Source organism: Mobula hypostoma, chromosome 2 (genome assembly GCF_963921235.1).
Source record: "Mobula hypostoma chromosome 2, sMobHyp1.1, whole genome shotgun sequence".
Lineage (NCBI taxonomy): Eukaryota > Metazoa > Chordata > Chondrichthyes > Myliobatiformes > Myliobatidae > Mobula > Mobula hypostoma.
In genome coordinates this window covers 223890821-223908003 of record NC_086098.1, presented here as the reverse complement: position 1 = coordinate 223908003, position 17183 = coordinate 223890821, and the positions used below count along the sequence as shown (strand labels likewise).

The following is a 17183-nucleotide window of genomic DNA, read 5'->3' as shown; positions in this document are numbered from 1 at the left end:
CTGGTGAGTCAGTATACTGGCAAAAAAACCACACCATGAAGACAAAAGAACTCTCCAAGCAATACTACAAAAAAGTTATTAAAAAGCATAAGTCAGGAGATGGATACAAGAAAATTTTCATGTCACTAAATGTCCCTTGGAGTGCAGTTAAGTCAATCATCAAAAAATAGAAAGGATACGACATAGCTGTAAAGAATATGATGACTCTGGAGGAGTTACAAGCTCAGTGGCTGAGATGGGAGAGACTGCACAGACAACTATTGCCCGGCTGCTTCACCAGTCACAGCTTTATGGGAGAGTGGCAATGAGAAAGCCACTGTTGAATAAACTCACATGAAATCCCAGCTAGAGATTGCCAGAAAGCATGTGGAAGATTCTGGAGTCAGCTGGAAGAAGGTTCTATGGTTTGATGAAACCTAAATTGAGCTTTCTGGCCATCAGACTAAACGCTATGTTTGGTGTAAGCCACCATCAAAAACACACCATCTCTACCATGAAGCATGGTGGTGGCTGCATCCTGCTGTGGGGATGCTTCACTGCAGCAGGCCTTGGAATGTTTGTGAAGGTAGAGGGTAAAATGAAGGCAGCAAAATACAGGGAAATCCTGGAGGAAAACCTGATGCAGTCTGCAAGAGAACTGCAACTTGGGAGAAGACTTGTTTTCCAGCAAGACAATGACCCCAAGTGTAAAGCCAAAGTTACACAGGAATGGGTTAAAAACAACAAAGTTAATACCCTGGAGTGGCCAAGTCAGAGTCCAGACCTCAATCCAATTGAGAATTTGTTGCTAGACTTGAAAAGGGCTGTTCACTTGTGATCCCCATGCAATCCGACAGAGCTTGAGCAGTTTTATAAAGAAGAAAGGGGGAAAATTGCAGTGTCCAGATGTGCAAAGCTGATAGAAACCTATCCACACGGAATCAAGGCTGTAATTGCTGCCAAAAGTGCATCTACTAAATACTGACTTGAAGGGGGTGAATAGTTATGCAATCAATTATTCTGTATTTCATATTTGTAATTAATTTAGTTCACTTTGTAGAGATCTGTTTTCACTATGACACAGAAGATTCTTTTTCTGTTCATCAGTGTCAAAAAGCCAAATCAAATCACTGTGATTCAATGTTGTAAAACAATAAAACTTGAAAACTTCCAAGGGGAATGAATACTTTTTATAGGCACTGTAGGCCAAAGTCTGCATAGTTTCCTTAAGAGAAAATCTTGCCTGAAAAATCAGTCGGAATTCACCCACGGAACTGCCACTCACTGAATTTTTTTTTTTGGTTTTTGCACCATTCTCTGTAAATTCTAGAGATTGTTGTGTGTGAAAATCCCAGGAGTTCAGAAGTTTCTGAGATACTCAAACCACCCTATTTGGCAGTAACAATCATTCCACAGTCAAAGTCACTGAGATCACATACCTTCTCCTCCTAATGTTTGGTCTAAACAACAACTGAACCCCTCATGCTTTTATGCATTGAGTTGCTGTTACATTAGATATTTAGATATTTGCACTAGTAAGCAAGTGTACAGATGTACCTAATAAAGTGGCCACTAAGTATAAAAATCTTCCCAATCCTCTAGAGATTCTTTTGGGACAGGATGGATTACTGACATCACCTGTGACATAATGTTTACCCAAGCACTGAGATATCATTATAATATTTATTCCACGTTGTACAATATGGTTGTATTCTTGATGAAAAGATGAGTGCATTAACATACAAAGGTGCATCGTTATATTTGATCAACACACTGATGAACTGCACGAGTCATTACTATATAGACTACACCTAAACTGGCATTCTCTATAATCCAATACTTCTGATTATTCATCCAGCAGCATTACAGGGACCACGGCAGAAAATATCTACTGCTGTGGTACCATTACAAGGTATATTTACGTATTGAATCATTTACAGGGAGGATTTAATTCACCAGTGCTGTTCACAACAGAATATTCAGCTCACAAGCATCAATGATGTGGAGCATTTAATCCTAATCCTTAAGAACATTCTTTTAAGATTTTAGCCCATGATCACCATCACATGAAGTATCACTCTCATATTTACTAACCAGCACAAGTATTCTTGCTCGGAATACACAATCCCTCTGACAATATGCCACACCAGACCAGGTCCAGTATTAGCTGAAGTGGTTTTCAATAGTCTCCTTAGTTAGTTTCCAATGATCTTTGAGACCTTGGTTTAATGACAGGCTTTACAATGTGCTACAGTCTGAGTGACACGAGTTTGAGCAGTTTTAGCTCTGTTCCCTATCTGGCACTTGAGTTGGCGGGAGTTGTCTTCTGTGGGGAATGGAAAGGCAGCGATAACTGGTGTGGGATTCGGGGAGGCAATGCATGGTTGGTGTGGGGGACTGAGAGGCAACTGATGGCCAGGTATTGGCGTTCTCCCATTTTGAGAATGGAGAGAGGGGAACAATATGCACAATTGGTCAAGATAGGTACAGAGGTGACAGGTGCTAATATCGTGCACAAATTGCAAATGCTCAGTTGTCTAACACACCTCACTTTTAGGAACCTAGCACTGAGAATCTGAGCATTATTGAAGCCCAGGTCTTGAAGTTTCGAGGGGACGATAGTGCTGAATGTTGAGTTGTAACCGATAAAGAACATCGTGATGTATGCATCTTTATTGCTAGGTGCTCCAGAGCTGAGCGAAATGCAAATGAAATGGCACCTGCTATAGATCTGTTCAGATGGTAGGCAAAATGGAGCTGCCCTGGGTCCAACATTTAAGAGAAGTTTGGACAGGTGCATGGATGGGAGGGTTATGGAGGACTATGGTCTGGCTGAGGGTAGATAGGGCTAGGCAGAAAATAAGGTTGGCATGGATTAGATGGGCCAAAGGGCCTGTTTCTGTACTGTAATGCTCTATGACTCTATGATATACTGTATAAGTGAGACAAAAGATGAACAAATGGCAATTTTGACTAAACGGAGGAATCTACTGTCAGTATAATGCGTTCATTACTGAAAGCCTTTCCATAGGGAATAAAGCAGAGTTTATTGGTGCAGATTGGAAAATGGCATGTATGGATCTAAAGATTTGAATGGAGGTCATTTCCATGGTTCCTGGTGTAATCTGCAAATGGCCTATACAAAAAGGACAGGCTCCACTAATCACGTACAGTCTTTGTGTTTGGCTGGCCACAATTCTATTGAATGAGTAGACCCACTTCTATCAAACTGCAGGAGTGTCAGTTGCTGGGTATGTTACTACCTTCAGTTTGTGCATCTCATGATGAGAATGGGGAGATCATTAAGTACATATTATGGACATAATGAGTGGGAGTGGGACAGCTGTTTATACCACAGAGTAATTCCACCATTGCTAACCTCCCCCACCCTTCAAGTCTGGGATCAAGGAATGATAACTTTAAATGATTGGGGGAAGAAAAATATTTATGAGCCATGCGTTGCCACTTGTAATCTACAATCATATGTTAGCTTGTTAGCTGTAGTTCAGGATGTGCCCAAGGTTTTGCAGTAGTATTTTCCCCTCTCTTTCAGACTGTGGTGTAGTTTTACTTGACAGCAGCTCATAGATTCAATAGTGCAAACTCTGCAAGAACACAATGACAAGGAACAAACAGTTGTTGCACTTAAACCACCAATCTGACCTTCAGTGTACTTTCAGCTTGAAATGTTTGATTCTACACTCTCGCAAAGTCTTAATAATACAAAGTGAAAAGATTCCATACAGCCAGTGTTCGGCTAATAAAATATAACATTAGTTAACAGGTAAGTAGAATACTGCTGTCAGTCTTCATACATGGTACAGAAGTTACTATTCTTCACAGCCTTCTTCTACTTAGGAAGAGTTGAGTTGTTTGGGGGAAGTTGCTGTACGTTCTTATTAATTACCTCCCTCAGGCCTTTGTAAAAGTGTAAATCTGCTCCAATCGACAGAAAACCCTACAAATGACAAAGAACACAATTGGCAACTGTGCATTGTTTTGTTAGGCTTAAAAATAAAATTATAAATTACATACCTAACTGACAAAATTTCAGTTTCCATGGGTGGTATTGTGGCTGGACTTTCAGGATAATTTTTATTCAGACAGGGTGAAAAACCTGGGTTTTTTTTGAGGTTGGTCTATTTAAATAATACAATAAGACTGATGTTTCATACTTTAGCTCTGTTTCAAAACTGACTCTACCAGTTAAATTTCCCCGTGTCAGGGCTGTGATAATTGGCTGAAAAAGATGAGCACCTTTTTAGCATTAGATCTGAGCAGAAGGTGTTCCACTTGACCTGCAGGCACACCCCATCATATGCCACAACCCTGCAACACAAGGTCCAACCTCTCCTCCCAGCATGATATCATATATACACACACATTCCCAGCCGAGGGGACGTGTTGTGTCCTTGAGCAAGGCACTTAATCACACATTGCTCTGCGACGACACTGGTGCCAAGCTGGGGAGACCTGCAGTATGGACAACTGCTGGTCTTCCATACAACCTTGCCCAGGCCTGCGCCCTGGAGAGTGAAGACTTTCCAGGTGCAGATCCACGGTCTCGCAAGACTAACGGATGCCTTTACACATCCCTGCCTCCCTCCCTCCCTCCTATATCTTGATGTTATCCTATGTATGAGGAGAGTTTGATGGCTCTGAGCCTGTATTCACTAGAGTTTAGAAGTATGAAAGGGGATCTCAAGAAGCCTACTGAATATTGAAAGGCCGAGATAGAGTGGATGTGGAGAGGATGTTTCCTATAGCGAGGGAATCTAGGACCAGAGGGCACAGGTTTTAGAATAGAAATGAGGAGGAATTTCTTGAGCCAGAGGATGGTGAATCTGAGGAATTCATTGCCACAGGCAGCAGAGGAGGCCAAGTCACTGCATATATTTAAAGTGGAGGTTGATCAGTAAAGACATCAAACGTTATGGGGAGAAGGCAGGAGAAAGGGGTTGAGAGGGATAATAAATCAGCCATGATAGAATGATGATGCAGATTCAATGGGTCAAATGGCCTAATTCTGCTCCTATGTCTTATGGTCATAAAGTCATAGAACACTACAGCACAGAAACAAGCCCTTCAGCATACCCTTTCTGTGCTAAACCATTAATCTGCCTAGTTCCACTGAGCTGTACTCAGACCATACCCCTCCCTGTACAAGTTTCTCTTCAATGTTGAAATCGAATCCACATCCACCATGTGCACCGTCAGCTCGTTCCACCCTCTCACCGTCCTCTGAGTCAGTAAGTTCCTCCCCATTTTCCATATAAACATTTAACCTTTCACCATTTACCCATGAACTCTGGTTGTAGTCTCACCCAACCTCAGTGGAAAAAGCCCGCTTTCATTTACGCTATCTATGCCATACAACCATAAGAGTGGGTTTAGGCCATTTGGCCCATCGAGTCTGCTCCGTCATTTCATCATAGCTGATCCAATTTTCCTCTCAGCCCCAATCTCCTGCTTTCTCCCCATATCCCTTCATGCCCTGACCAATCTAGAATCAACCTCTGCCTTAAGTATGTATAAAGGTTTGGCCTCCACAGCTGCCTGTGGTAAAGAATTCCCCAGATTCACCACTTTCTGGCTACCCTTCATAATTTTGTATACCTCAATCAAATATCCTCTCAATCTTCTATGAACCAGGGAATAAAGTCCTCACTTATTCAACCTTTCCCTGTGACTCGGGTCCTCCAGTCCCAGCAACAACCTCGTAAATTTTCTCTGCACTCTTTCAATCTTGTTTACATCTTTCCTGCAGATAGGTGACCAAAACTACACACAATACTGCAAATTAGGCCTCAGCAATGTCTTATACAATTTCATCATGACATATCAACTCCTGTACTCAATACGTTGATTTATGAAGGCCAATGTGCCAAGAAGTTTTTACTACCCTATCTACCTATGACACCTTTCAAGGAATTATGGATCTGTATTCCCAGATCCCTCTGTTCTACCACACTCCTCAGTGCCCTGCTGCTCATTGCTTTGTTAGGGATTATTCTGGAGTTATGGAATTATGTGAATATAGTAGATATTAATTCAAACAAGAACCAGTCTTCAGTTCTTAAAGTAAATTGCAAGCAGCATCAGTTGGATTTAAAAGTACACAGCTCTGCAAACACTTTTGCCAACTGAACCCATAACGGGGGCTGGATGCTCAGAGTTATACTTTGTAAAGTGAAATGACCATGAGGCATTCTTGTATGCATCAGCCAAACATTAAAAAATGGGGTTATGTTAGCTGGTCTACATCAAACCAGGCAACATTGGCCACGTTATTTGCACCATTGTGACTGAGTTCAAGGAAGCTTGCAGACCAGACTGATGATGTATGTCACTCGGTACATCAAACATGGTCACAGGTATTGTCGATCAATCAATAGCTGGGATAGTTGTATACTCAAGAATCAGCCCTGGCAGCATTAATTTTGGGTGTCTGGGATCTCTGCCCTCAGAAGCTTTACAGCCATCTAGTGAATTACTTTGTCCCAGCAAAAGTATTTGAACATTTGGAGGTATCTCCCATTGGAGATATGTAGTTCAAAGGAAACATTGTCCACTCAAAATATTGAGTCATTGGAACTATTCAAAATGTATTGAATCATCCTGCTATCTTTTTGGCCTTAAAGGTCTAAAAATGTGATGTAATTTGAGTTAGGGAGGCTCTACGAGAGGGTCACCAGGAACATGCTTTCTTGTCTTAATGAATGAAGACTTTTATGTCACCAACTTCAGTGTTTCTCTGGTGAATTAGATCACAGTCACAACATGCTTTGTGAGGAATGAAGTGTAGCCCTTGTGTTCGTTACCATTATGTGGGAATGATGGGCGTCAGTACATTTCACGTTAGCTTTACTTTCAGCACATCAAACGCACAGTAAAGGATGGGTGTTATTTTATTATGTGGGCGCCACTACCTGCGCTAATGCATGCTAGCATAGCACCAATTCACACAAGCTGATAAATGGTCACTTTTGAAGGTTAGGTGGGTTAATGTAAAGCAATATGGATGGAGAAATACGTGTTGTGTGATCTATTGATTAATTAGTCAGGTCCAAAATGACAATATTGTTCAACTATTCCTTATCAATAGTTACCAAACCTTTAAAAAGATTGGTGTGAATAGTTAGTGCACGGGATCCTTTAATGAGTTAGATTACTCACCAGGTAGTTTGTCACTGTCTCATTGATAAGGTCGATTCCTTCTGGCAGTGGAATCTGTACTCCCTGAAGGGCTCGCTCTGAGCAGAGACAGAGAAAGGAAAATGGAGAGTTAAGTGGCTGCATGGAGGGAATGGTCACACCTAGTACAAGTTCCTTACTTCCACACACACAATGTGTAAAACACACACAATGTCATCTGCTCCATTAAAGGTGCTGCCATCCCGTACCACATGGGGCCATACATTCGTAGAACACTACAGCTCAGAAACAGGCCCTTCAGTCCATCTAGTCCATGCTGGTCTGTATTCCTGTCTATAATTCCATCTACCAGTACCCGGACCATAGCTCTCCATATCCCACTCCCATTCAGACAGCTGATCTCAGCAGTGTTTAGAGTCAGTGCACTGCAAACTCACTCAGCTTCCTTGTGATAGGGAGTGCAGAACAGAAGCTGACATTTCTGTCAAAGTTTCAAAGTGCATTTATTATCAAAGAATGTATAAATTACAAAGCCTTGAGATTTGTTTGCTTACGGGCAGTCTCAAAGCAAGGAACCCCGCCTTTAAAAAATAAGACCAACCTCCCCCCTCCCAGTGCCCACAGAAAAGAGAAAAAACACAAAGCAACTCGTATAAACAATAGAAGGGAGCGACAGCAAAGACATTGCAAACCAAAATGAGTCCTTAGATCCAAATCCCCGGCACAGCCCGGAATAGGCCCAAAGTCCCAGCATTCAGTTCATCATTTTAGTGGGGCAAATCACAACCCTATAGTCATTGTGACTAAAGAGTGACCTCCTGCACATAGTTTGAGAATGCAGCCATACTTGGTGGCTTTATGTCTGTTTTATGCTTTGTTTTCATAAAATTCTATTGTATCTCTATTTCCCTGTAAATGCCGGCAAGAAAATGAATCTCAAGGCAAACTAGAGTAACACATACTGCATGTATCTTGATAAGAAATTTACTTCGAACTTCGTACATAATCCTCCCTAGAGTTTCGACTTTGTTCCTTGGTGCACACGAGAATGAGGGGAAATCTTATGGAAGTATGCAAAATTATGAAGGGTATAGATAGGGTAAATATGAACAAGCTTCCCCGCCTCCCCCCACCCAGGTTGGGTGAGACTACAACTAGAAGTCATGGGTTTAAGGTGAAAATTGAAATATTTAAGGGGAACCTGAAGGAGAACTTCACTCAGAAAATGGTGTGAGCGTGGAACAAGCTCCCAGCAGAAGTGGTGGATGTGGAACATATAAGTTTGGCTGGGTACATCGATGAAAGGGATATGTAGAGCGATGATGCAGGTACTGACTGGTAGATGGGACTATAGACAGAAATACATACCAGCATGGGATAGATGGGCTGAAGGGCCTGTTTCTGAGCTGTAGTGTTCTACGAATGTATCACTAATACAAGCAATTGCATAAGAGGACCTTTTTGCATTGTTTCTTCCTTTTGTATATTTTTTAAATAATGAATGAAGTCTAGTTTTGAAATACAAAAATCAGAGTATTGTCTGATCTACAGGCTGTTCCCAGGGAGAGATACTGAGACAAAACATTCCAACAAGAAACGTTTGATGGCTCTGGGTCTGTACTCACTGGAATTCAGAAAGATGAGGGGAGATCTCATTGAAACCTTTTGAATGTTGAAAGGCCTAGACAGAGTAGATGTGGAAAGGATGTTTCCCATGGTGGGAGAGTCTAGGTCAAGAGGGCACAGCCTCAGGATAGAGGGGCGCCCTTTCAAAACAGAGATGTGGAGAAATTTCTCAAGCCAAAGGGTGGTGAATTTGTGGAATTTGTCACCACATGCAGCCGTGGAGGCCAGGTTATTGGGTGTATTTAAGGCAGAGATTGATAGGCTCTTGATTGGACATGACATCAAAGGTTACGGGGAGAAGGGAACTGGGGTTGAGGAAGAGATTGAAAAAAAGGATCAGCCATGATTGAATGGCAGAGCAGACTCGATGGGCCAGTGGCCCAATTCTGCTCCTATGACTTATGGTTTTATGGTCTAAATATCAATATGGTGAGCAAGACACTTTGGTCTGCCCGAAACTTGCTGGTCTTCCAGCTTAAGGGGATGTCTGCAAGGGAGCGCAGCGGACTGACACATCCCACAGTGCTGGAGTATGTGTTGGGAGACACACTGAAGCTCAGAGTGGAAGGCTCTGTGGTGAAAGAGCACAGTATGGGGGCTTACTGCGCCGGACAGTGAGTGACTGGCCCATGTGTAACCACCTCGCACACATCCCCCTGATGCATAAGGGGGAAGCATGGGGGTGCGGATGTTTTGTAAGGTAATGTATTGATGGCATAGAATATAAACAAAGACATGCCCCAATTGTATTTACTGTGCATATTATGAATAAAATATATTTTTTTAGAAAATAAAATATACATGAGTGTAAATGGCAGCCATAATCTAGGAATCAAGTGATAAAATGTTTGCAATCACACCACTAAAATCTAAAAGTTTACAGAATGGAGTTTGCACAAATCCAGCGGCCAGTCCTGAGATTATGTGAATCTGCAAGTCCATTACCTAACTGTGAAAACCTACACAATGTCATAAGAATAACTAAACATAAGATGGTGCCAGAGAGGCAACACTTTGCTGGCAGCTAGCAGCAATATAGTTACATACTCAGGATATGATTCTGCAGAGAGCCGTAGACTCTGCCTGATACATTACGGGCACATCTCTCCTCACCATCAGTAGTATCTACTGGATGAGTTGCTTCAAGAAGGCAACATCTCTATCATCTAAGATCCCCACTATCCAGGCCATCCCATCTTCTCTCAGCTCCCGTCAGGCAGGAGGCACAGAAGCCTGAAGTCACGCATCCCCAGGCTCAGGATCAGCTACTTCCCTCCAATTATTCGGTTCTTGAACCAACTGGCACAACCCTAATCACTAGCTCAGTATGGCAACACTTTGACCACTTCACATTACAATGGACTTTCATTTGTTCTAATTCTTGTACATTGTATAACATTTATGTTTAATTTGTGTTTCACTTGTGAATGCTGCTTATCTGATGCTACTTGCCTGTGATGTTGTTGCAACTAAGTTTTTCATTGACCTGGGCATGGTCTTATGCATGCACTTGTGCCTATGGAAATAAATTTGATTTTGGCATTGCCTTCGAAGTGTGTAAGGTAATACCTAACTGTGGCACTCCACACAAATTTGTGAGTGTATAATCACTGAGCTCTAATAATTGTGAGAGTGTAAATTCTGAAAATCTGCACGCCCAATCATAATAGGCAGTGCCTAATTGTGATCATCGGCACATTATTGTGAATGTGTAAGCATGGAGACAGGCTGTGAGAATCCACTAAATGTTTTGGGAATATAAATACAGCAGCGAACCATGATAACCCATACAATTATGTAAATGCATACATAAAACAGACCATTGTCAAAATGTACAGCATGTCATAGTGTACAAATATATCTTCACAATGTCATTATTTGTACAATGGCCTCTGAAAGCAAATATAACCTTGTTATAATCTACACTGGCATGAGGATGTAAAGGCAGCAGCCAACTGTGATAACCTATTGAATGGGATGTGTAAAACTAACACTTTAATCTCAGAATCTCCCGAACAGCATGAGGGTGTGCATGCAATAACTGTCTGTGCAACATCATAAATGTGTAAACTATGATAGTAGATAAGTAATTGGAGAGTACTTACCATTGATAATTGGCATGATAGTGAGCTGCAGAAGAGCCTTCATTGGAGTCTGGATAGGAATCAACTATAAGAGTACAGAGGTGTCAGTAAACAATTTAAATTCACATCACTTTGTCGCTCCCTCCTGCTGTTGGTTCTTATGATTGCCAAGGCTTTCAAAGATTTTCATCATAGCAATTGACCCAATTCTAATGTTGTCATTAGTGAGACAGGGGTGATGTCACAACAACCTCACACTCAACGTCAGCAAACTCAAGGAATTGATTGTGGACTTCAGGAAGGGGAAGTTGGGAGAATGCAGATCAGCCCTGGTATTTGGGTCGGCAGTGTAAAGGGTGAGTTCCTGGGTGTTAACATCTTGGTGCACCTGTCTCGGGCCTAACGCATTGATGCAATCATGAAGAAGGCATGCCAGGGGTTCCACTTCACTGGGAGTCTGAGATTTGATATGTCACCGAAGACTGCCAATTTCTACAGATGCACCGTGGAGGTCATTCTGTCTGGTTACGGAGGCTCCAATGTGCAGGATCGAAAGAGGCTGCTGAGGGTTGTCGGCTCAGTCAGACACAACCCTCCCCTCCATAGAAGACATCTTCAAACTGCGGTACCTCAAGAAGGTAGCATTCATCATCGAGGACCTTCACTATCCAGGACATGCCCTCTTCTCATTACCAGCACTGGGGAGGAGGTACTGGAGCCGGAAGAGCCACATTTGGCATTTTAGGAACAGTTTCTTCTTCCCCTCTGCCATCAGATTTCTAAATGGTCCTTGAACCCATGAATACTACCTCATTTTTCCTCTTTTGCACTTTTGATTTATTTTTATTTTTACAAAACAACAAATTTCAGTGACAACATACATCGGTGATAATAGACCGTATTCTGCTTCACTATCCTCATGGTGCAGAGAAGATTACTGACCGTGTCCTGAGTATCAATCATTAAAGAAGCTTAGATTCAAACTTTCATAACCCGTTGACTGCTCTGTCCCCCTTCCTTCAGCTGTGTGACCTTAATTGTATGACCACCCTTCCACAGGTCTCAACTCATAACCAGGAGGTTTTCAGCACATGGATCATTGCTTCAGTCATGTTAACCTGCAGGACGTTTAATCCAAGTTCCACCAACACGTCACCATTGCCACTTGGGGAACAAGCAGACTGGGCCATGCTTATACAAACAGGCTCAATATTTACAAAGCCATCCCATGCCCCCTCCTTGGCCTTTCTGACCACATCTCCATAATGTTAATCCCAGCCTATTGACCACTGCTGAAAACGGAGAAAACAGTCAAGAGGACCATTGCTGTTTGGCCAAATGAGGCAGTCTCTATGCTTCAGGACTGTTGCGAATGGACTATCTGGTAGATGTTCAAGGAGGCCACCACAAATGGACTAGACTCATACCTCAAAGAATGCCTCATCGGTCATCGGCTACATTAGTAAGTGTGCAGACAACGGTGGTACCTCAAGAAAGGCCATCTCATGCACAACCGCTCCTCCCTCCCCAGGGCTGAGTGCTGAGCCCATTGCTGTGCACTCTGCTCACACATCACTGCATGGCCAAATGCCCGAGCAGTCACATTGTCAAGTTTGCCAATGACACGACAGTGATGGGGCTCACCACCAAAAACAACGCGAAGGCCTACAGAGAGGAGGTGGAAGAGCTTTATGCCTGGTGCCAGGCAAATAACCTCTTCCTTAATGTCAACAAGAGAAAAGAGATGGTTACCGACTTCAGGAGAACTCACACCATTCACTCTCTCCTTGACATTGGCGGCACAGTGCTGGAAGCTGCAATCAGTTTCAAACTACTGAGAGTGCACATCACACACAACCTCTCACGGTCCCAGATCACATCCTACGCAGTCAAGAAAGCTCACTAATACCTCTACTTTCTGAGGAGGCCGAAGAGAGCTGGACTTTGCACATCCATACTACACCATTTTTCAGATATGCAATGGAGAGCATCCCAATAAGATGCATCATTGTTTGGTATGGATGCTGCACTAGAGCGGACTGGAAAGCTCTACAACGGGTGGTCAAAACTGATGAACACATCACTGACATCAGCCTACCTGTCATATATACCAAAATATTGCAGAAAAGGGCCAGTGGCATCATGAAGGATCCCACACACCCTCATGGACTGTTTGTCCCACTCCCATCAGGGAGGAGGCTACGTAGCATCCACATCAGGACCACCAGACTCAAAAACAGTTACTTTCCCCAAGTTGTAAAGCTAATCAACACCTCCACCCACTAATTCAACCATTACTTTATTATTTCTCCTCAGTCACCTTAAGTACACCTAGTGTCACTTTATGGACATACAATCAATCCATGTATACAAGCTACCTTATATATTTATATTTATTGTGTGTTTATTTTGCTCAGCTCAAGCTGGTGAAACCTGAGGCACGGGCAAAGCCAAGCACGCTCATTTCTCAATTGCTAGGAACTTTTGGACTATTCCAGTGGTGTTGAGTATTGTAGCTTTCTGAAGATTAAATAAATATTGCTATGTAGGCCTAATTGTATAATGCTATTGTGTTGTGGCTTTGGGATGATATCAGTCATAGATATTACTATTGGAACAATATTGTATACTCTGTTCCATAGTCTTTCAATTCCCTCTTTCAATTCAGCATATTTCTGGTGTTTTTCACTCATTGATACCTGTGTGTTTGGAATGTGCAAGTCATCAGATTGTGTTAAACCACTACAGGATCCTGTAATATGTTGGATTATTTCTGGTTTTCTTCATCTTTTTCTACATTTATCATCTTGAATTTGTTGGTCTTTTAATATGTATTTTTAATAATTTTGGTATTAACCATCTAGTCTTGTATGGCTACAAGGAACCCCTCTGTTTCTGAGAAGAGGTCTCCAACTCTGAACCAGGTGTTTGACGCTTCCTTGTCGACATCTAGTCTGCTCAGATCATGGGGATATCTTCCATGGTGGGTCATGTTCTTCCATTGGTTAACTTTTTCTTCAATAGTGATAATGTCTTAATTTTTCTGGGTTGTGCTCTCATTTAAGTTTAGTGGTGTGTACATCCTTTCAGAATTGCATATGCTCGTGAGGAGTGTTGAATCCTATTTTCATTGATGGAAATATATCCTTATAAGTTTTATCTGACTTTTGTGTGTATTTTTAATGCCTGCTATTTCTCTTCCCCCTTCTGTTCTAGGTAGTGTTAATCTAAGAGCTTTCAAATGTACATAACGTTTTCTGAAATTTGTCATTTCAGTTCTTATTTTTCTTTGTAAATTTTTCAGATCGGTTTTGGACCAAGACATTATGCCAAAAGAATACGTTAATATAGGTATGGCGAAAGTGGTTATTGCCTTTGTTATATTTTACTGTTGAGCTCTGATTGCCAGATTTTCTTAAGCTTTGAAATAAATACTTTCTAAAGTTTTTCCTTTAACACACTACAATCTATTTTCTTTGCTTGTGAATATCCCAGATACGAGGGATGATTAATAAGTTCGTGGCCTAAGGTAGAAGGAGTCAATTTTAGAAAACCTAGCACATTTATTTTTCAGCATAGTCCCCTCCTACATTAACACACTTAGTCCAGCGGTCGTGGAGCATACGGATCCCTTCTTTGTAGAAGCTGGTGTCTTGGACCTCCAGAAAGTGGTCCACAGCAGGGGTGATTGATAGGTTTGTGGCCTAAGGTAAAACGAGATTAGTTACACAGCTCTTGTTACACGTACGTGCAGTTCAACTCTTTGAGTGATTATGCAGAAAGTTTGAAGTTAATAATTCATCTCCTTCTACCTTAGGCCACAAACTTATCAATCACCCCTCGTACTTACATGTTTTATATTCATCCGTCAGTTGTACTGTATCCTGCTGTTCTGTTTTGTATTCTATTTGCTCTATTGCATCTTTCTTTATGTTTAATGATCTACATTTATCCTGACCAAAGCTCATGTTTATATCTTTCGGAGATGGTTCTACCATTTGAATTAATTGTTTTAGCGCACTGATGAAGGAGCGTATAATTTCTAATTGTCCATGTTTAAAAGGTGTGTTAAAATATAGCTCGCTTCTTTGTTTCTGATTTGATACCAATTTTCATCTGATTCAGTAAATTAGAGAGCGGGTTTAAAGCTAGACAGAACTATAGTGGACTATAGAGAGTCACCTTGGAAAATGCCTTGGTTTATTTTGATAACGGTGGTTGTTCATTTTTGGTTGTTAATAGAAAGGGTGATTATGGTACGGCCAGTGCTTCATCGGGTGTTGAAGGAATTTCACAAATATTGGGTGTATTTTATATATGTTAAGAACTTCTATTAACCATGAGTGTGGGACAGAGTCAAATGCCTTTTGGTAGTCAACTTAGCAACAAGAAAGATCTCTGCTTTTCCTCTGGGCTTGATTTAGAATGACAGAATCTGTTATCAGTTGTTCTTTACATCCTTTTATACCCTTACGTCATCCTTTCTACTCTTCTGTAAGTATATTGTGGTGATCTAATTGAGTGGTGATTAGTTGTGAAATGCATGATGTTACAATTTTATATATAGTATATAAACAAGTAATGGGACGATATTTTGATGGATCTTTTGTGATTTTCCATTTAGGTAAAGTGTATGTTTTATATTCTGTCAAAAATTCAGGCACTTTTTCAGGATTTTAAAGAAAATTATTGGTATACATTAATATACATTGGTATACATTATTGGTATGGATGAAGGCAAGTAAATTTTTTAAACCAATAATTATGAATATTATCACTGCCAGCACTTTTCCAGTTGTGGGTATTTTTATAACCTCTTTCAGCATATCCATTGTAACTTCAGATATGTGTATTTCTTCAATTGTGTGAGCACATTTTTATTTCCTCCCTAATCCAGCTTGCTTCTTGATTGTGTGTCACCTGGTGTGATCAGATATTAGATCAAAAGTTCATTATCACTGTGTTTGTTGGTAATTCTGTGCTAGGTTTGGTGACATTTTAGTATGCCAAATTTCATTTCAATGTCCTGTGTAAACCTTTTTCATTGTTTCTGAACTGATAAGTCTGATTTCTTTGTCTGATGCATTTCATGTATCTGTTTGGTCTGGCTCTCTAGGCAACAAGCTTTTGTTTTAGTGCATCTATAAATTCTACTATACCTTTGTTGGATTGATCATATCTTGTGTGGACCTTATATTTCTTCAGCTTTTCTCTCAACTTTCTTGCTCCTTTTTGTACTCCACTAGGCGGGCTATTTCTGGTCTTAAGGTTTCAATTTTGTTTTATAATCTCTTCTGCCATTTCAGTGTTCTCATTTTGTTACTCAGTTTTAGGTTTCTATTAATGAGTGCCTCTGTTTTGGAGCCATTGCACTGCATTGCTGTTAATGCTGCACAGTATGTTATTATGTGTAGTTCTTCAAATGCTTCATGTCTTCCTAAATGTTATGGTAATATAATATTGTTGAGAATATTAATAATTTTTGCAAATTTTGATGACTTATTTTGCTTTGGTATGTAGGGTCTTTTTGTTGGGTCAATGCCCATACATACATTCTGTTAGTGTGGTGTTAAATATAAGGAAAATTTGGTCTGTAAGCTCAACTTTGCCATCAGCATTCTGCAGAGGCTCTGGATCTGTGTTGTTGCTGTTAATGTCCGATCGTGAAGCAGTTGCTTCAGTGTGTTGCATCTTCATTATTTCCTTGCGTAGCATTGATGTGGTCTTTAGGTTGGTTTCTTTCTAGCTCTTGTGCAACTTTTATTTGGTTTAACATGTCTATAGGGATTACATTATATTTTGTCCTCACTCTTTGTTGATCTGCTATTCGTTATGCATTTACTTGAATGAAGGGATATCATGCTATAAACTGTTGATGAAGCTTGTCCCTGTATGCTGTCATCTCAAGTTCCATTACTCGATAATATACACACATTATGAACGCGTTTACTTCTAATGACCATTTCATGCATGTCTTTCTTCTCTTAACCGCTTGAGTGGTCTCAGTTGTAAGTGAACTACTCCCCTGAGAAGCACCTGCGGCAGTCACAGCCTGCGGTGTTGGTGGGCTGCTTTGAATGTTGGTAGTATCTTTTTCTGTGGGCTATCACAGAATTCCCACAGCTCTCTTGACTGCTTGTTGTCCCACCCTACATCCTCTAACAACTCTGTTCCATTCTCCCAGTTCCTCTGTCTCCATTGTATTTGCTCCAATGATGAGACTTTCTACATACTACCTCAGAACTGTGGCTACCCCTCTAACATAGTTAACAAATTCCTTCACCACATCTCATCCTTACCCTGTGCCTCTGCTCTCACTCCCTCTGATGAAAAGTCTCC

The 17183-nt window shown here is 41.1% G+C and overlaps 1 protein-coding gene across 1 annotated transcript in view; it reads right to left on the bottom strand.

Moving 5' to 3' along the window:
- Positions 1–1648: 1648 nt before the first annotated feature.
- pltp (phospholipid transfer protein) overlaps positions 1649–17183 on the bottom strand; it is a 54196-nt gene continuing 38661 nt past the window's right edge. Inside the window, exons 14-16 of the mRNA XM_063041545.1 lie at positions 10866–10929; positions 7156–7232; positions 1649–3937 (exon numbers count right to left, since the gene is read on the bottom strand). Coding sequence (XP_062897615.1) covers positions 3830–3937; positions 7156–7232; positions 10866–10929 — 249 coding nt within the window. The 3' untranslated portion in view covers positions 1649–3829. The remainder of the gene's footprint in view (positions 3938–7155; positions 7233–10865; positions 10930–17183) is intronic.